Here is a 20,778-nt window from a genome sequence, read left to right on the forward strand (position 1 = left end):
TGATTAAAATGTAAATTTACTATTAATTTAATAAAATTTTACCTATAAAAATATAGCTCAATCGAGACTTGAATTACTAATAGAGTGTAATGCATCTAATTATCATTAATACAACAACTACACGAGTAGTTATGATGAAATTGTCATATTCAAGTATTTTTTGCCGGGAAGATTAACTGTTTCTGCTACTCAATAACCACCATTGGGTACTTTAGATTCTTCATGTTACTCACTTTCATTAATATTTCTCCGGGAAACTGCAGGAAAATCTGGGAAAAAGAATCTTCAATAATGGCAAGACCATCAGGAAGGATAATCAAGAACCCATTCATGAGTTTAACACCGAGTCCAAGATCACTAACTCAGTTCTTCTCCGTTTCACCACCATTAACATCCCTTTTTTCTTCCAAGAAAACATCCCCATCCCTCTCCATTTTCATCCTTTCTTTCTTATTTTCCTTCACTTTCTTGGGAATCTCCATTTTCAGATTCTTCCCTAGCTCCCAAGATTCAATCCATTGTTCCATTATATCCCCAACAACATCCCCTATTTCATCCCATCCTTTACCATCTTCTTACTCTCAGATCATCTTAACATCTTTACTTTCCGGCATAAACTCCGACAACAAGATTCAACCCAGAGTTGGCGGCACTGCAATGGTTCCATTACCAGTTCATTTGGTTTCTGGTAACTTGTCCGAAGAAGAAACCGAGTTCTGGAAACAACCAGATAGTAATGGCTACCGTCCTTGTTTGGATTCCACCGTTGGGTATCGTAAAAGATCTGCAAAGATTTCCAAGGAGAAAAACAGGTTCTTGGTTGTGGTTGCTGCTGGGGGATTGAATCAACAAAAGAATCAAATCATTGATGCTGTTGTTATTGCAAGAATACTTGAAGCTGCTTTGGTTTTGCCTGTTTTGCAGGTCAACATGATATGGGAAGATGAAAGGTTTTGCTATTCATTTTCGGGGTTTTCAATCACATGCAATTTAGGCTGTTGATTTTAATTTTCCATGTTCGTTTTATTGTATATCGGGACTGATGTTTCATGAAATCATGGTGGGGAATTGCAGTGAATTTCCAGATATATTTGATGTGGAACACTTCAAGAAGACATTAAGAGCAGATGTACGAGTTGTATCTTCGTTGCCATCGTCTCATTTGGTGGCTAAACAGACCATTGTAACTCAAATTCCTTATGGTGTTTCACCGTTTTGGATCCGTGCTAAGTTCTTCAAACAAGTACGAAAAATAATAATATAAACACGATATGAATGCATGAATTATCGATTGGATTATTAATATTTTGTGTGTGTGTTTCAGCTGAATCAGGAAGGGGTACTTGTACTGAAAGGATTAGATTCTAAGCTCTCCAAGAATCTTCCATCTGATTTACAGAAGCTTAGGTGTAAGGTACTATGTTTATCCCACTCATATTTGGATATTTATCATCGAAGAGTAGAAATTTTCGAAAAACTAAACACACCCATTTTTAAGTAAGTTAATGGATTAAATCAGTTGAATTAAAAATTTATATATGATCGAGATAACCCTGTGAATTAAACTTATTTTTTTAATTTTTCATGAAATTAAGATAAAATTTAGACATTTATACTTAAATTTGTACCATCTGATATTTTTAGTATTAAATCACTTATTTAATATTTAAATTATTATTTAGGTTAAAATATATTTTTGACAAATTGTGAAATTTAATTAATATATTTAAAAAGTTAAAATTTAGGTTTTTTTTTGGTTTAAAAATCTTAATTATTAAAAAAATAAATATTTTTTGTCAAAATTTATCAATTTTTAAAATTTATTCAAGTTATTCTCGTATGACGTGATTTGTAATTACATTCGAGATTTGTAATTATTCCTAATATCGTTTTTAAGTATATTTTTTTTCAGGTAGCATTCCATGCACTGAGATTTTCGAAGCCAATTCTTCAAGTTGGGAACCAGCTAGCAAGAAGAATGTGGATTGAAGGTCCATATATCTCTCTTCATCTTCGGCTCGAGAAAGATGTGTGGGTTCGAACCGGATGTCGTACTGGTTTAGGTCCTGAATACGACCAAATCATTACCCAAATTCAGAAAACTCAGCCTCAGTACCTCACTGGCAGAGTCAGCATGAGCTATAGTCAACGTCGCCTCTCCGGCCTTTGCCCCTTAAATGCTTTTGAAATGGCAAGGTAATATAATAAGGTTAAAATTCTGTTATTAGTCCTTATACTTTACAATAATTATAGATTAGTCTCACTATTTTGAAATGGCAAGGTAATATAGTTAATATAACAGATAAATTCATTTGGTTGGCTGTCAATAATTTATTAACTAGATTTTTAGTAACATGGGAGGAGGGAAGGGGGCAGGCAGTGGCCTTGGGCACCTTAAAAAATGAAAAATTGTTTATATAGTCTTTTTAATTTTTAAAAACCACAAGTTAATATAATGATAAAATTACACTTTTAACTCTTAAAAATAAAAAAATATTTATATAGTCCCTTTAGTTTTTAGGAAATCACAAGTTAGTATAATTTCTTGGCTTTACCCTAATGAGTAATATGTGGAAAAAACAAGTTGGCATGATATTACAGATATGATAATATGTTTTACGCATCGTTTGGTGAATATTGAAATATGAAAACTTGAAAAGTATACAGGGATTAAATTCACAACCTTTGCAAAGAAGAGGGCTAATAGTAGAACTTCAGCAAATAATAATATCATCAGATTTTGGGTATGGAGTGCGGAGATTGCTGAAAATAGTGACGTCTATATTTGTAGGCTTTTGAAGGCTTTAGGAGCGCCCCAAAGTGGTCGGTTTTACATAGCCGGAAGAGAGCCATTCGGTGGCAGCAAAGCATTGGAGCCGCTCGCGGCAGTGTTCCCAAACTTGGTCCGAAAGGAAATGTTGGCTCGTGACGGCGAACTCTCTCCTTTCCTCAACAGCTTCTCCGCTCTATCTGCCATTGATTACATTGTCTCCTTTAACAGCGACATCTTTATACCTTCCCATGGCGGAAACATGGGACGAGCCTTACAAGGACATCGTGCGTACATGGGACATAGAAAAAGCATAAGACCAAACAAAAGAACAATGTTGCCTTTCTTTGAAGATTCATCCATTTCTGATGAAGAATTCAGTAGCATTATAAGATCATTGCATAATAAATCAATGAAACCTGAACCTAGGAAGAAACAAAGAGACAACGATGTGATTGCTTATCCAGTGCCTGAATGTATGTGTCGACATGGTTCTGGTAGTTTTTGAAACAAAACACACTCATATTTGTACATATAATAGGTTTTGATTTTGAAGTAAACATTTGTACGTACATTGACTTTTGCTCATTTTATATCAACCTTTTCGGATATCTTTGGCTTGAATTGAGAACCGAATATCTAATCGATTTAACATTTGTTTCGGCTGCTCGGATCTCCGGTTGGAGATCTTAAGTGATAATGGTTGAAGCTCTAGCCTAGGTTTTTTTTGTTGCATTATGATGGTTGATTGTATAACCGTTAAACAATTGTTCATACACCGGAATTTAATTTAATTTTTTCATATATCAAAATATAAGTTTATATGTATTAATTTATAATTTCATAATTTTTAAAGGGATTAAATATAATTTTTTTTATTTTTAGGGGGTTAAAGTGCAATTTTACTATACATTAATTTATAATTTCTTTATTTATAAGAGGATTGAATTGAAAAAGAATTCATTTTAAGAGATCAAAGTACAATTTTACTATATATTAATTTATAATATTTTTATTTATAAAAAAACTAAATTAAAAATTTTTCATTTTTAAGGGATCAAGGTCCAAGGCCTTACATGCCCTCCTCAGATTCTACTCTACATACACTTATTAGATCTCGTTGTGTCCTTGAAACTAGACTCTGGCTTTTTTTTTTTTTTGGTAGAAATGGATAAACCATCGGAATAATAATTTTTTGTCTATGGATTGGGCCATATCTTGGTGTCCTGGTGATTGCCATGACGTCTGAGTATTGTGGTGACTTATTTTCTCTAGTCTTTGATGGTTTCGTCTATCGAGTTCTCATAGAAGGTAACTTGATTAAGTGTCATCTGTTTTGTAGATGCCTTCCTTTGCCTGTGAGTATCTACTTGACCTTGAGGGCTTAGAAGTACCTATAAAGAATAATTTCAGATTATGTACTAACAACACAACCTAGCGGGTTGGGCCATGACAAATAAATAGAAACTTAACCCTTCAAACTATAAATAAAATAATTGGTTAAATCAATATTTGGGGCTTGAATTTAGTAACTCCTATATTGGGACTTAATTTTTTTTTGTCCAAGTTAATCTTTGAACTTGGTAATTATTTTCATATTGGGGCCTAAACTAGGTAATTATTCTTACATTAGGGCTTGAACTATCTTTTATATTGAACTTGACAATTGTTCTCATATTAGACCCTAAACTTTAGATTTTTCAAGGAAGTACGTATTTTATTTTTTAAATTTATTTTTATACAAAAATAATAATATAAAAAAATTAATATGAGTCGGGTCGGGCTCAGGTTTTAGTACTATTATTCGGGCCGAGCTTGAGCAAAAATTTAAACTTATTTTTCAGGCCTTTATTTTTGTCTAAACCCTCCCACTTTTCAGACAGGTCTTGAGTCGATACATTTTGTGACATAAACCTAGAAAAAGCCACACCAACAAGGCAACAAAGGCGTTTAACAAAATCCAAGTGTTCAATAGATAATAATAAGTGTAGGGCTCAATCAAAAACACCCAATCTCGATATATGGATAAAAAATCGAATTGAAAGAGAAGCAAACGATAGTGATTGTAGAGACCTCCGTTTCTTTGACAATATACGTGATTGTCTGGTTGAAGATATCGTGATGTCGATACATTTTGTGACTGTTTCGTTTTATAATTTGTATTTCAAAATCATTTATTTTAAGTTGTGGTTTTAGTAATAAATTAAAACAAATTTATAGTAAATGTGATTAGAAGAAACAATACAAAATCGAGAATCAAATTTAATAAAAAATATATATACCTATGTTGTGAAACTTTTTGAAAGGGTTCTTATGCTTGTTAGATAATGTTATTCAAAGGAATCAAACTATCCTTCAATGGTGGGAAGTTACTTACCAATGTGAATGCTTGACATGATTTTAGTTGCTTTGAATTATAACTTATAAACTCAAATAAAAATGCATTAAATTTATATTGATGATTATTTAATTTTATCACATTTACGATTAGGGTGAAATCATATTTTTTTAAAGGGGTTAGAGTTAAATTATATATTTTTATTATAGTAAAAATGTAATTTTACCATTTTAATAGTCTATATATTTATAATGTTGAAAGGATTAAATCAATTTTTTATCATTTTAGGAGCCAATGTGCAACTTTATCATTACTAATTTAAAATTTTCTATTTTAGAGAGGACTGGAGCCCCTGCCAGCCCCCTAGCTCTACCCTTCCTTATGATAATTTTATGAAAATTTTGATATAAAAACTAAATTTAATTTTAGTTGAAATAGCAAAGATAATGTAGTGAACAACATGAAATTTTGAGTTCAAATCCCATATTTTTTTTATAAGAAAGACAAAAACATGAGGATTACATCATGATTCAAATCTTATTATTTAAGCTTTTGACTAAGTTGGTGTCACATTCAACTGGATCACCGATTCGGTTAAGAAAATTATGAAAATGTCCTTAAATATGTTATATTATTTGAGAATACTTTAGTCTTTTTATTTAAAAAAATCAATAAAAACATGCATATGATAGGCTTTGAACTCAAACCAACTACATTGGTAAAACCTTTAATTTACCACTCAACTAAAGTTTTACTTTAATAATTTTATATATTTTAATTATATTATGTAAAATTCATTACTTCCATCAATTGTATATCTATATTATTATTTAATTGTCTGACTCAGTTGGTGTCTCCTCAACTGGATAGGAAAATTACAGAAACACCCTCCGTAATTAAAATAAACATACTTTGATCTTTTTATTTAAGAAATGAATAAAAATATGCATATGATGAGATTTGAACTCAAACCAATTGCATTGGTAAAACTTTTAATTTACTAGTACTACTCAACTAAAGCTTTACTTTTATATTTTTATACATTTTAATTATATTATGCGCTCTTTATTTTGTTATCGTATATATTTCATGTGTTATTATTAATTAGTTTTAAACTATACATTTTATTATTTATTGTATGTTATTTTTAAACATGCATTTGTGTTCGAAATATGTGGTTTCCATACGCATACACATGTGATGGGATTTCTAATATTAATAATGTATTTGATTGAGTCAGTGTCACAAGTTAACTCGACACCAACTTATAAACAATTTAATCTATTTTTTTAATCTTAATATCGTACATATATCACGTGTTATTATTAATTAGTTTCAAGCCACATATTTCATTATTTATTGTATGTTATTTTTAAACACATATTTGAGTTCTATATTTGTGGTTTCTACACACACTCATGTGTGATGGAATTTCTAATTTTCAATATGTAAATTTATTTTTCTAAATTTATTAAATACAAAAAGGCATAAATGTTCTCAATATAACATTTGTTACTTTATGAATGGACTTTTAATATTTTTTGATTGAGTTGAGACACGGTTGAAGGGTGACACAAATTCAATCTACCCCTAATATAACTAGTTTATAACACACCCATAATATGGATAAGAAAAATCTATGTAAAAAATATTTATAAAAATTTTATATTAAAATTAATTAAAGCTTTGGTTGAAATTGTTAACTTAAAATTTTAAAACTCTAGTTAAATTATTTTATTTTATTAAAAATATGAAAAGGCAAAAAGTACAATCGTATTAATATTTGTTATTATGTATGTGAAAAGATATTTTAATAATTTCTCAATTGAGTTGTGCTGGTTGGCTAGAGACACAAAGTATAAAAGTATCACGAAAACTCTTATATTAAGAATCAAATTACATGTTATCATTTCTACTAAAAAAACAAACAAATTAGTCCATGTACCTAACATCAAAGAACAAATTAATAATTTCAATTAAAATTTTCATCAATTAAAAACATACCAAAACTGCTAGTTTAATAAAAAATATTTTATTTTTTCTAAAATATAAAAAATAATTTATTTATTTTTTAATAAAAATAACTAAATACAATAAATTCTTAATATAAAGAAATCCACTCCAATGGCTTAATATAACTACCAATAATTAAATTACTCCCAACATTCTCTCCTACCAAAAAATATTATTCCATCTTCATCCCTTTTAACCGCCGGCCGTCTTTCACTTCTCCGGCGATATCATTTTTTCCGTCAAGGTACCGACTTTACTTAAAAATCCCGTTCATACACACATCTATCATCTTCATCGTCGGCGCCTGATCTGTAATTAGCTGAAAATTTTTACTTGCTTTTCGATCCAGTTTCTTTTAATTATGAGAATTTTTTTATATTGATTTTCTCTTAAATTTTGAGTCTTTGACGCTTCGCGATGAGTTGCAATGAATTGCTATCTTTTTTCTTTCTTTTTCTGAGTTCGTATTCGCTGATTCGGTGCGTTAGGGATTTTTAGATCCAAATCATTTGAGAAATATACTTTGCTTGTCTTATTTTATATCTTTATGATTATTTCGATTTTGATTGAATAAGAACTTCATATGTTTTTATAAGGGATTTGTTGACAAGTTCCCTAACAAGATTTTTATCTACATATGACTGATATTTTCACCATGTTTCTGGTTTCTGTTAATATTAGAAACCGGAGGTGTTTGCTTTCTTTTCTAATAAACTCTCCAGTTTTTGCAAATTAGAAGTATTATATGATAGAGAGGGCGAGAGGGACTGCGTTTTAATCTGATTGGTTGTTTATCATTTGCTAGGTTGAGATTTGGGGTCTTAACTTAAGCATAAAGATTTCCACTTAGATTTATCGGTAATTAGCTAGTTCTTCGTGATTGTACAATTGCCCAATTCCACTCTCTAGCCTACCTGTTAAAAACCTGATGTTTATAAAGAACCAGGAAGCTTAACTATTAATTTATGGGTTTTTGAATAGGTTTTATTCATATATGATGGTTACACCAACTGAATGGGTTAATGGCTTAGACCTTGTGGCGAAGCTTTGTGCTTATGTAGTATCATTTAACTAAGAAGAGTCTTAAATGATATGTAGAATTTGACTTTTCATAAGTAAAATATATTGTTCAGGAGGTGGCATTTTTGTTGTTTGGGAGGATGGTTTAAAAACTTATCCCAACTTCTAGAGTGATATGCGTGGCAGTACTTTCAAATGATTATTGTAACCTGCTGATTCTGCAGCTGAACTTTTGTTGTTTTTGAAATTTGATAATTTGTAATAGTTCCTATCTGACTTCTAAGTTCTATACCATTGCAGAGCTACTCTCAGCAGAATTTGTCACAGATGGCTTCTTCCTTCCGAGCATTCTTGAACAGTCCAGTTGGTCCAAAAACAACTCACTTTTGGGGACCTGTTGCCAATTGGGGATTTGTTCTTGCTGTATGCTTAATTACCAACAACTTAAGATTATACAAATATAGGTTTTTAATATGTTAAGTTATTCACCCTTTGGGCAAAATTGTGCTGCATCTAAGAAAGATACAACTTTGTGCTTTATGACTCATGTTTGAACATTATTGGTTATTGTGTTAGGGACTGGTGGACATGAATAAGCCCCCAGAAATGATTTCTGGCAACATGACTTCAGGTTAAAAATAAAAGATGGTTTGAAAAAGCTTTGTATTTCCTTTGGTACGCAAGTTTCTAATTTTTTTTCTTCATTTCTGGTCTTGCAGCAATGTGTGTCTATTCAGCATTGTTCATGAGGTTTGCATGGATGGTACAGCCACGAAACTATCTTCTGTTGGCATGCCATGCTTCAAATGAGACAGTACAGCTCTATCAACTTTCACGTTGGGCTAGAGCTCAGGGGTAAGTATGGTGTTTGTATACATGTAGTTCGCGTTGAGCTGATATCTTTTCTATGCAATAACCATTGTGTTTTCCAATCTTGTTTTACCCAACTATGTTGTCCTTCCTCAGTTTTATATCGATTGCTGCTTGCCATCTTTAGAAATGCTTGTGGGAGAGTTTCTCCCATAATTTGCACACATATTCAAGGTTATGACCAAATCATATACTAACCTTACTTTCAGATAATTTCAAGAGCAGGATTTATTTAGCTTGTTAATGTCGAAGTAAAATTTCTGATATGAAGTATTGAAGATAATGCTTACGTTCTCTTAATAAACAAATAATTGGGATAATATGCATGTGCTTGCAACTGTGTAAATTTGCTACTATAGGGGAAAGGCATTTGGTTTTTGCTTTATTTGAATTTAGAGAAGTATGTTAAGTATATATAGGTTAAAATATGCCATAAGTCTCAGTATTCTTCACAAATTTAGAATTTAGTCCCTCTACTTCTCAGATATCAAAATTCAGGTCCAATTGTTAATATTGTTGAAATTTTTTTGTTAAATTTGTTAATGGGATATTTTGAAATAAAAAAAAATACTCACTTGGCATTCATGTAACTAAAGAAATGACGTAATGAACTTGAATTTAACAAAATAATTTTAACAATGTTAACAGTTGGGCCTGAATTTTGAAATCTGAAAGTAGAACTAAATTCCTATGTACAGGACTAAATTTCAAATTTATGAAGAGTACTGTGACTTATGGCATATTTTAATCTTATATTTATAAATTACTGTAAACGTATTTCATAAATTCTGCCGTATAAGAGAATAATATTTGTTTGTAGTGGTGAAAGGCAAGTTTCAGTATATCTAATGTAATTTTTCCAATGTTCTCTAGGTATTTGTCTGAGAAGAAAGAGGAAGCCTCATCTCAGTAAAGTACCCTTTTTTCCTGCTTTTCTTTCCATTTTGAGATTCTGCTATTTTCTTGTGATCCCTGTAAGAATCTATTCTGAGCTTTACTTTATAAAGAAACTGATTTAATTCTACCTTCATCTGGCCGAAGCTTAAGCACATAGTAAGCCGATTACTGTTAAGTGGAATCATGATCGGCCGCCTTTCTTATTATGCATGAGTGGTAAAACAGCTTAGAATTCTACAATCAATGTTGATTCAATAAACTTTTTCTTGATTTAGCTGACCATAATTGTATAATGTGCAATGAGGTATATTGAAAGTCTTATATGTGATGCATCATCCTAGTGATACTTTCCGGGTAGCACAATTTCATGTTGAAATTCAAAGCATTTCGATTTTCTATTTTTTAAAATTTTAAGAATTTTTTTAATATTATTGAATTAAACTAGACAAACCAGTTGAAATGAGAACCTGTGGTCTGATCGGTTTGACAATCAGTAGTTCGGTTGTGAAAGCCTTGCATATTCTACACTTTTGCTTCTTATTTCGGATTTTAACTTCATACTTGCCTCCTATTCTTTTGGTGCCTTCTTTTTGCTACCCCTGTTTGCTTTAGATGATTTCTTTCTTTTTGTAGGCTGTTTTAGTTCGGACTTACTACTGCATATAAGAGAAATGGCAGTGAAAATTAGCAGCCACAATCAGTATGGGAATATGGTTACCTCATTCTTAAATGGTCAAAATGGTAAATGCCATATCTAATATCATAAATTTTTTTAACCTAGTGCAATGGGCAAAATGCAAACCTTAAAATAATCTATTTGAGCCTAGATGCTTTAGGATTTTCCACTTTGAATGCAAGTATGAATCTAATAGGTTTTTCCTAGTTGTAAGGATTTTGGCCAAAAACTAAAATAGTGCTAAACATGAAGACGATTGTTTGCTCAAGGAATCAAGGATCGCTTCAATGTGAATGGTTAATCCCAATGTTTTTAAAATCCGGATTGAATCAGTCATATCATTAGAAAATTATTAAAAATAAAAAAATAGGTTTAATTGATTTTTTAGTTGGTTTAATTGGTTTGTATTGATTTTTAGTTTAATTGATTCAAAGTCATTTTTCGAATTGATAATTTAATTGATTTACTATCTAATTGGTCTGATCAGTTGGTTTGATTTAGTTCGGTTTGGTTTAAATATCCTTGGTTAATCTGAATAAAATTCCAAAGAAAACTTAATAAAGCTAATTAATATTTGATTTATTCTTTGTATCCGAAGAAGAAAAGAAAGCCAATCACTTAATTTGCCTTGAGTGGGAATTAAAGGAATCAAATTAAGATTGCAGACAATTATTTTACATAGGGTGTTTTGCCGTGACAAGAGTTGTTGAAGGCCCGGATAAATTTAGTGATTGTATTATTAAAAGAAATTTAAATAAGTCTAAGTTTAATATTTATATTTTAAAAAATATTTTTTTAATTATCGATTAATTTTAAACAAAATATTTTGTTTACAGAACCATAAAATTTTTTAACTTTATTAATTTTATTAAGCAATAAATGATATTTTTTATACGGTAAATGGTAACTCTATTCTAACTTAGTTTTATTTTATTCTTTTTAATAGTACAATGACTAAATTAATCCATTTAATAGTAAAAGGACTAATTTATCAGATCTTTATAATAGGACCTTTCAAATATATTCATTAAAATAATATATACTAAATTATAATATAAATATTTAAAAAATTACGTTATGTATAAAAAATTAAATTAAAAAATAATGGGAGTAAAAGAAATAAATATATATATAACTATTAAATATTAAATAAAAATAAAGTTATTTTTATTTTAAAGAATATGGACTAGTGGAAAGGGTTTGATATTCATATTTTTGGTCGGGCCAGACTTATTCAACTATGTATTGCGCTAATAACATAAATGATTTCGACTTGGTCCATGAGTACTTTTAATAGTGACTCAATGGGTCAAACATCAATATTAATGTCCAGTTGAGCCTCTACCATTGACCTAAAAATAATAATTAAACACCTCCGTTAACGAAAATTGTATTCAACTACATTAATGGTTAAAATAAGCTAACATGACAAATGAGACATATGAGATGATGGTACATGGTAATCACAAATTTAATCATTCATTTTAATAAAATTTATAAAAATTATTAAGAATTATAAAAATTATAAAAAAATTACAAGTCATTATAATAATATTTAAATTTAATAAAAATAAGAAATTTATAAAATATTAAAAAGTAGAAATTTGATAAAAACATTATAATTATGCTGACTCTCTTACTTTCTCATATGTTCGTGTGTTAAATCAACTAATGTTAATGATTAATGCAGTCAAAGGTGACTTCCATTAACAGATGAATTTAATTAATTTTTTAGGTTAACCATAAAAATTTAATTGAGTGCGAATTAAATCGATAGGGTTAATTGAAATTTTGATATTTTTTTGTTAAGAGCATTTTAAACTTATAAACATTGCCTGTATTAAAAGGAAAACATACATAAACCGGTTGTTGCTAAACCTTAACATTCGTATTGTATATATTTCTATCAATTTCGTATGACATCTAAACGACTCGGTTTGAACAATAAAAAAAATGATAAGCTTATACTTGTTAATTGTAAAAGGAAAAATAACACTTTCATTGACTAATCTCCTCATAACGAATGAATATAATAGAGAGATTGTCTTTTATAAAATAATATTAGCCCTAAAAATATGCATTGATGTCAATTTCTAACATAAAAAAAACCACGATATTAACAAGCACGCGTTCATGTCGACAACTCAATCTTCCATTGCCTTTTGAATACTTCTCAAAGCAAACAGTTCATTCATTGGGGCTGGCGGGTTTCTCCATAATTGTTTAAAGGCAAAGAGGTTTGATAATATCGTCAATAAAGGCAAAGATATCAACATCACTAATATATATATGTAACATTGTTTAAATGCCGGCCTCGTACAAGGTTGAAGTCAATCTTGATGAACAAAACTTGGGAGAAATCAACACATAAAAGATTGAAGATGGAGCCAAAACCAAATTGGATTTAGTGATCTGCAATACATAGATATATATGTGTGTCTGAGGGGGAGTGATAGTCCATTATCAAACACATATATCTTCCTAGTCTAGCTATTAGCCCATCTGCTAGACTAGAAAGATGAGTATATGCAATCACTCCTTGATTGTGTCTTTTTTGTTGGTTTTGTTGCTTGGAATCGATAATGCAATGCCAGAACATGAAGAATACAAGACATACATAGTCCATATAGATCATTCGCTTAAACCTTCATCTTTCTTGACCCATGAGACTTGGCACCGAGCCATCCTGCGATCGTTGTCAAAGTCAGACAAAGAGATGTTGCTTTACTCGTACAATCATGTCATGCATGGCTTCAGTGCTAGGCTCACACCATCTCAAGCATCAAAAATCAGGAAATCTCCGGCTCATATTGCTATACACGAGGAGAAATTTGGCAAATTGTTCACTACACACTCCCCTCAGTTTATGGGATTAAGGCATTCTTCTGGGTTGTGGAATGCATCATCATATGGTGAAGGTGTGATAATAGGATTGATTGATACAGGCGTTTGGCCTGAGAGTGAAAGTTTCAACGAGAAAGGAATGCCGCCAATTCCTACAAGGTGGAAGGGCAAGTGCCAGAATAGTACAACTAATCCTTTTCCTTGCAATAGAAAACTCATTGGTGCACAAGTATTTATGAAAGGGAATCAAGCTGCTGGTAAATCAAGCTCACCAGATGATTCACCACGAGACGTCTTCGGACATGGAACACACACATCGTCAACCGCCGCGGGTAACCATGTACCAGGTGCAAGTCAATTCGGATATGCAAAAGGGGTAGCTCAGGGGATTGCACCAGGTGCACATGTTGCCATGTACAAAGTAACGTCTGATGGATTTATTGCTGAAAGTGATGTTCTTGCTGCTATGGATCAAGCGATTGTAGATGGTGTTGACATCATGTCACTATCTATAGGTTTTGAACAAACACCTTATTTCCAAGATGTCATAGCCATTGCTTCTCTTTCAGCAATAGGGAAGGGGATTGCTGTTGTTTGCGCTGCTGGGAATGATGGAGCACCTTACAGTACACACAATGCAGCACCATGGATTACCACAGTTGGGGCTGGGACACTTGATCGAAGTTTCACTGCAACAGTGACTTTAGGGAATGACCTAATATTTGAAGGAAAATCAGAGTTCCCAGAACGTGTTGTAGTTATAGATACACCTTTGTATTATGGAAAAGGTGATTCTGACAAAGCATTATGCAGTAATGGAGCATTGAAAGAGAGTGAAGTCTTCGGAAAGGTGGTCATCTGTTATAGCAATAACACTAGTAACATTTTTTATCAAGCGGAAGAGCTAGCAAGAGTTAATGCAATTGCAGGAATACTTGTTACAGATGTTGATTGGTCCCGTTTTGGAATTGATGGACTCAGCATCCCAAGCCTTATTTTACCATCCTCTTCTGGTGCTTTGATAAAAAAGTATGTTACAGAGGCAGCTGAAGAGGCAAGAGTAAAATTCATGAGATTCGTGCTTACAAGTTTTGGCACAAAGCCGGCACCACAAGTGGCTGATTTCTCTTCGAGAGGACCAGACCCCATTAACCCAAACATTCTAAAGCCAGATATAATTGCTCCAGGGGTCCAAGTGTTAGCAGCATTCCCACCATTAATTCCAATTGAAGGAATGGGCAACTATGGAGTAGCTACAGATTACGCATTATTATCAGGCACATCAATGGCAGCACCTCATGCTGCTGGAGTGACAGCTTTGCTAAAAGCTATTCACCCTGAATGGAGCCCAGCAGCTATCCGATCAGCCTTGATGACCACAGCAAACACCATTGACAACAATAGAACTACTTTGACAAACCAATACACTAACCTACCCGGAACACCTCTAGATTATGGGGCAGGTCATATCAATCCGAACAAAGCAATGGATCCTGGACTCATATATGATATAGATTGGCAAGGTTATGTTGATTTCTTATGTGGCCTAGGCTATGATGATGCTGAGATGAGAGCTATTCTTAGACAAAGCCAATGGACTTGCAACCAAGACGGAACTGACATAAACTACCCATCTTTCGTTGCCATGTTTAGCAAAAATGCCAGCGCTCCAAATGTAAAGAACTTTACCAGAGTTGTGACAAACGTGGGAGATGACCAATCAGTTTACCAGGCGACTGTAGAAGCAACTCATGGGATGACGATTAAAGTAGAGCCTACCACTCTAACCTTCACAAATAAATATCAAAAGAAAAAGTTTGTTGTGAGTGTGCAAATGGATGGAAAAGCTCCTCCGGTGGCCTATGGTTATCTAAAGTGGGTTGATCAGAATAGCCACGTCGTTGCAAGTCCTGTGGTGGTCCTAAACACCTAACATACATTCTTAGCATAATAATAATAAGATGTGATTGTTTATCATGAAGCTTTAAGCCTTAAGATAGATCAGCCAGTCATAAATTCATGTGGAAGTAATGTTCTTGGTAGAAGACAAATTATGTTTTCAATTTCCTAATTTTGTTTGAACAAGAAAACTTGAAGTATTATTTGACATTATGCATTACTTTTCTAAAATTGATTATTTTGAACGTGGAGGTGAACTTTTGATTCCAAGCTTTTCATTTTTAAATGATCTTAGAAAACTTTAGGGTAAATTAGCCTATGAGATAAGTCTAATGCTATGTTTGGTTTTAGAAAATTTTAGGGTAAATTACATTACTAATAGTCTAATTATGTTTTTTTTGTCACCTACATATGAAAAGTTACAATATGATCACCTAACTATGTTTGTTTTTGTTTCGGTCACCCAATTATGAAAAGTTATAAAATAGCCACCTAACTATTCAATTTTTTCTTTTTTGGTCACTAATTGGCTAACGTACAAAATCAAAACACCTAAAAGTTCAAAATAGTTAGGTAACAAAAAAACAAAATTACATAGTTGAATGATCAATTTGTAGCTTTTCATAGCTGAGTGACCAAAAAAAAAAAGATAATGGAAGGATCATTTTATAACTTTTCATTATTAGGTGATTACTACTATAATTTACCCAAAATTTTAAAAATGATGTTTAAATCTAGTAATGTGTATGGCCTAAAAAAGTAAAATAAATATAATATTGATTAAATTCCTAGGGAGTCTAGCAAAAATTAGTAAAAGAAATTGCTAACGCAAAAGTTGGGTGATACAAATTTTTTACTACCACAAATTATATGAAAATATTTATTTTAATATTTTTAAGTGTATTTGATATATTATATTTTTAAATTTATTTTTATATAAAAATTAATTTAAAATTATTTTACTACAATAAAATCGAGTCGAACTCAAGTTTAACATTTTTATTATAAATCGAGTTTGAATAAAATTTTTAACTTATTTTTTAAAATGAATCAAACTCAAATTCAAAAAATAAATTTAAAATTCTAAATCAAGTTGACCCCACTCAACCCATAAATCTAAATAATCACATTCATTTATCCACATTCTACATTTGAAAAAAAGACAATGAGACATTAGGTTGGCCGGCAGCCATTCTCCATTATTATTTATCGATGGAAAGTTAATGCTCCGTCTACCAAACGTTTTCTTACCAACGATAAACTATTAAATTTAATAGTTAATTTTATTTACCTCAAATTATATTTTAGTTATTTATATTTAAAATGTTATATTTTAGTCATTTATATTATTGTGTTGTCACATTTTAGTCATTAAGCTATTAATTACAGTTAATGGTATAATGGTAAGCTAACGTGGCACATTAAATCATCATTTCAAACAAAAAATTTATGTTAAATTATACAATTGGTCCTTATATTTTTTTTCATTTTGAGAAATTTAATTTTTTTCTTTTATGTTCTTTTAACTTTTCTTTTTTTCTTTATTTTCCATTATCTTCTACTTCTCCCTCTGTTTGATTGATCTTCCCAATTTAAATTGTTCAAAAAAAATAAAAGGGCTAGTTTTAACAAATGGAAAACATAGAAAAACTACGTTAAAATAAATGAAAAAGATAGAAAAACAGAGGGAGAATGGGAAGATAATGGAAAATAAAGAAAAAAAAAAGGAAAGTTCAAATAACATAAAAAAATTGCTCAAAACAAAAAAATATATAGGGACCAATTAGATAATTTAATCTAAATTTTTTGTTTGAAATGATGACTAACGTGCCACCATTAGTCCGTTACACCGTTAACGACAATTAACGCTCAGCGACTAAAATGTTGCAACATTATAACGTAAGTGATTAAAACGTATCATTTCAAACATAAGTGACTATTTTGGTAGTTTACCCTAAAAAAAATATCATTTGATACTTTAATTTGGTTTTTTTTTAATATAGTATTGTATGATTTTTATTTAACATAGTATTTGTATTTGATAAAAATTATATATTTAGATTAAAATGAAAATTTCCCACCATACTATTAGTGACTGTTGAAATTTCTCATTATATTTTATTTTGATTAATAATTGTCATTATACATTGAAAATATGATTAAATTTACTACACAACTTTTATGTCATTGAAAACTTTGAAATTTACTAAATTTTGCCATTAATATTGATTTTGATGATTTGAAAATAAAATTTGACAAGAATTTTTTTTCAAATATTTTATTTTAATAGTTAATAATAAATAAATTCATAAATATTAAAATATAATAATTAACATATATATTTTATTTAATAAAAATGACTTGAAAATAAAAAAATGAAAAAAAATTAAGTTTACTTTTTATAAATATATTTTTTATTGTTGATAACATATTAATTAATTATTTTTAGGTTTTAAATTATAATATTATTTTTAATTAAAAATTTCTCGAAAATATTTTTAAATTAAATTGAATAGTAAAATTCAATCAAAAATCAAATTTTAGAGATAAGTTTCAATGTAAAAGGGTTAGTTTGCAAATTTACCGTTACATTTTAAGTTAAATTTGAAAACTTTCACTATATTTTATTCCAATTTGATATTATGCTTTTGAGTGAAAGAAATTTGAGAGTTTTTATCATAATAATATAAAAATTTTAATTACGAGAATAATATAAATTATTTACGAAAATACAATTTATAGTATTTTTTAGAGCCGCGCCACTTTAAAATTTTTATTTAAATAATATATTTTTAAAATTGGGAATGTGTTGGGGACCTGGGGTCACCCTTAATTAAATAAGAAAAAATCTGGTTTTGATAAATAAATAAAAAAGCTGGGTTTGATTCATGTGTAGTGTAAGGCGCAGATTCCAAAGCTTTCTTTTGTTTTTTCTTCTTAAGTGCACATATTACATTTTAATTATTCATGTTTAAAATATTATATTTTAATCACTTATGTTAATGTATTATAATATTTTAGTTATTGAGCTGTTAATTTTCGTAAACAGTGTAATAGTAAACTAACATCACACGTTAAATCATCATTTCAAACAAAAATTTTAAGTTAAATTATGCAATTTATCTCCATGTTTTTTTGGTTTTGAGCAATTTAATTTTTTTTCTTTTATATTCTTTTAACTTTCTTTTTTTTCTTTATTTTCCATTATCTTTGCTTTTTCATCTATTTTCCTCCCTTCTCCGTCTCTTTTAACATATTTTTTTTTCTATATTTTACATTTGTTAAATCTTTTTTTATGTTTATGAAAAAAATACAAAAGTTTAAATCAAAATAAAACTTGTTTCATATATTCTCACCCCCACAATTACAAACTCTCATTGTCCATCATCACTTTAACAAATCAATTTGGATATTTCAATTACCTTGTCCACAAACTTGTCTCACTTGAAGACCTTGTCAGTCGTGACTTATGACAATCCACCCTCAACAAAGTTTCTCGAGCCCGTCCCTTTGTCTCTTAACCAACCCCCACAACCACCTTATCTATCTTACCTACAAAATTCTCGCCCTCTCGAAATTACATTGTTTCATAGATTCTTCAAACGAGCTCTACACTCTCAATGACTAAAACAACCACCATACGAAACTTACTTTTAACTTTACCCAAACCAGTTTGGGTCCATACTACCTTTCTCTCTTCGGTTCATCTATGCTCGGCTTGCAATCAAGCTTGCTTGGGAATATCCAAGAAAGTTTAGATCAATTTTATTCCTCGAAAAATAAAATAAAAAGATATGAATAATCTACACGTTTCTGTAAAGGTTTGGAAATAGAAAAAAATTGTTTTGAATATAAATAATTTAATTTATGTTTAGATTTAATTAATGATAAGGTTTTTTATATCGATTAGTTAGATCTAATTTTAGTTTCAAAATTAGGTTTTATCCAAATCGAGATTTGATTAATAATAATTGATATTTGAGTTTGAGTGAAATTCAATTTAGGAATCATGTGAAAGAAACAATGACTTGGTTTTATTTAGTGGGCAGAGATTATGTTTTTGCTGTGAAGAATACGAGAAAAGAGAAAAATAAATTGGAAGAAGAAAAGAAAAATAAAAAAAATTAAATTGTTCAAAAAAAGAGTATAAGGACTAATTTTAACAAATAGAAAATATAGAAAAACTAAGTTAAAATAAATAGATATTAGAGGAAAATAAAAGGAGAAAGAAAAGAGAATGAAAAAAAAGAGTTTAAAGAACATAAAAAAGAAATTGTTCAAAATAAAAAAATATAGGGATCAATTATATAATTTAATCTAAAATGTTCGTTTGAAATGATGATTTAACGTGCCACATCAACTTATTGTTACACTGTTAACGACAATTAATACTTGGTGACTAAAATGTTACAACACGATAATGTAAGTGACTAAAACGTAATATTTTAAACATAAACGACTAAAATATAACCTTAAACAAAAAAAATAATTATTTTAGTAATTTACCCTAATTAAAATATGATAAAAGTCGTAGATATGTGCCTTCCCAATAAGTGGAGTGTATCAAATGGGTAATTTCACTTCTTTTAGGAATAAGAAATAACAACGGGCAGAAGCAATATTGGTCTGGTCTTGGTTTTTACCAAGACATTTCTCCTCTTTCATCAGCTTAATCAAAATCAGCTTTTCTTTTATATGATATATTGGCACCATCAATTAAAAAATATATATTTTGAGTAAATTTAGGGTGATGTTATTTAAGACATTGGCAAAAATCGAAAACACGATAAGAAAAGTTGATATTCATAAATAATTTAAGATAAACTATAAAGTAATTACTTTGTTTGCTTCAAATTATATTTTAATTATTTATATTTAAAATATTACGCTTTAATCACTTATGTTATTGTTTTATTATGAAATGATCACTTTATCGTTAAACTCCATTATCTCCCTACCAGCAATCCTAGATAACAGTCCAAATGGGCTTTAAATGTCATCTTGGATGTCCAACTGGGACGAGAATAGGTTTTTAAATTTAATAAATTTAATTAATTACACCTTGAATTGGAAAAAGAAAAATCGTGCGTCTCATTTTTCTTTTCCATGTTGACTGAAAAAGCTATTTTTATCCCAATTGGAAATCCAAGTTGACATTTAAATTCATTTGGATTGCCACGTATGATTAGGGAGGTAATGGAGCTTGACGACAGAGTGACTACTTTGTAACAAAACGATAACGTAAGTGACAAACGTAATATTTCAAACATAAATGACTAAAATGTAAACTGGGTCAAACAAAAGTATCTATTTTTATAGTTTATCCAATAATTTACAACTTATTAAATTCATAACTTTTCATCCATTTTGATTAGACGTCATAATTTGTCAATTACCAATTAACTTTTTATTATTTTAAAAAGATTAAATTATCTTTTTTTTTGAACCGAA

The 20,778-nt window shown here is 29.9% G+C and overlaps 3 protein-coding genes across 5 annotated transcripts; all 3 read left to right on the forward strand.

Annotated features, from left to right (window-relative positions):
* Positions 1-94: 94 nt before the first annotated feature.
* Positions 95-3,386, forward strand: LOC121219322 (O-fucosyltransferase 37). Its single transcript, XM_041097263.1, has 5 exons — positions 95-950; positions 1,075-1,243; positions 1,325-1,414; positions 1,913-2,196; positions 2,792-3,386. Exons 1-5 carry the CDS (start codon positions 223-225, stop codon positions 3,276-3,278), a joined length of 1,758 nt encoding a protein of 585 aa, XP_040953197.1. The 5' UTR covers positions 95-222; the 3' UTR covers positions 3,279-3,386.
* Positions 3,387-6,997: 3,611 nt separating this feature from the next.
* On the forward strand, positions 6,998-10,187 carry LOC107941033 (mitochondrial pyruvate carrier 1). Of its 3 annotated transcripts, XM_041097264.1 has the most exons (6): positions 7,242-7,365; positions 8,442-8,564; positions 8,718-8,772; positions 8,861-8,996; positions 9,108-9,185; positions 9,885-10,035. In XM_041097264.1, exons 2-5 carry the CDS (start codon positions 8,469-8,471, stop codon positions 9,136-9,138), a joined length of 318 nt encoding a protein of 105 aa, XP_040953198.1. In that variant the 5' UTR covers positions 7,242-7,365; positions 8,442-8,468; the 3' UTR covers positions 9,139-9,185; positions 9,885-10,035. The 3 variants fall into 3 exon arrangements, with proteins under 3 accessions (XP_016730034.2, XP_040953198.1, XP_016730035.2); XM_016874545.2 differs by lacking the exon at positions 9,108-9,185 and having other exon boundaries at positions 6,998-7,365; positions 9,885-10,187; XM_016874546.2 differs by lacking the exon at positions 9,108-9,185 and having other exon boundaries at positions 7,248-7,432; positions 9,885-10,187.
* Positions 10,188-13,171: 2,984 nt separating this feature from the next.
* LOC121219485 (subtilisin-like protease SBT1.5) lies at positions 13,172-15,361 on the forward strand. Its single transcript, XM_041097733.1, has one exon. The coding sequence runs from the start codon at positions 13,172-13,174 to the stop codon at positions 15,359-15,361; it is 2,190 nt and encodes a 729-aa protein (XP_040953667.1).
* Positions 15,362-20,778: the final 5,417 nt, after the last annotated feature.

The sequence above is a fragment of the Gossypium hirsutum genome, chromosome D07, assembly GCF_007990345.1.
Source record: "Gossypium hirsutum isolate 1008001.06 chromosome D07, Gossypium_hirsutum_v2.1, whole genome shotgun sequence".
NCBI lineage: Eukaryota > Viridiplantae > Streptophyta > Magnoliopsida > Malvales > Malvaceae > Gossypium > Gossypium hirsutum.

What these genes read in the sequence shown, in the direction of transcription:
- LOC121219322 (XM_041097263.1), top strand. Translation starts at nt 223, where the DNA reads ATGTTACTCACTTTCATTAATATTTCTCCGGGAAACTGCAGGAAAATC. An exon ending in ATGATATGGGAAGATGAAAG is followed by an intron (nt 951 to 1,074) that starts GTTTTGCTATTC and finishes GGGGAATTGCAG; the next exon opens with TGAATTTCCAGATATATTTG. An exon ending in AATGCTTTTGAAATGGCAAG is followed by an intron (nt 2,197 to 2,791) that starts GTAATATAATAA and finishes CTATATTTGTAG; the next exon opens with GCTTTTGAAGGCTTTAGGAG.
- LOC107941033 (XM_016874545.2), top strand. Translation starts at nt 8,469, where the DNA reads ATGGCTTCTTCCTTCCGAGCATTCTTGAACAGTCCAGTTGGTCCAAAA. An exon ending in ATTGGGGATTTGTTCTTGCT is followed by an intron (nt 8,565 to 8,717) that starts GTATGCTTAATT and finishes TTATTGTGTTAG; the next exon opens with GGACTGGTGGACATGAATAA. An exon ending in TTCTGGCAACATGACTTCAG is followed by an intron (nt 8,773 to 8,860) that starts GTTAAAAATAAA and finishes CTGGTCTTGCAG; the next exon opens with CAATGTGTGTCTATTCAGCA.
- LOC121219485 (XM_041097733.1), top strand. Translation starts at nt 13,172, where the DNA reads ATGCCAGAACATGAAGAATACAAGACATACATAGTCCATATAGATCAT.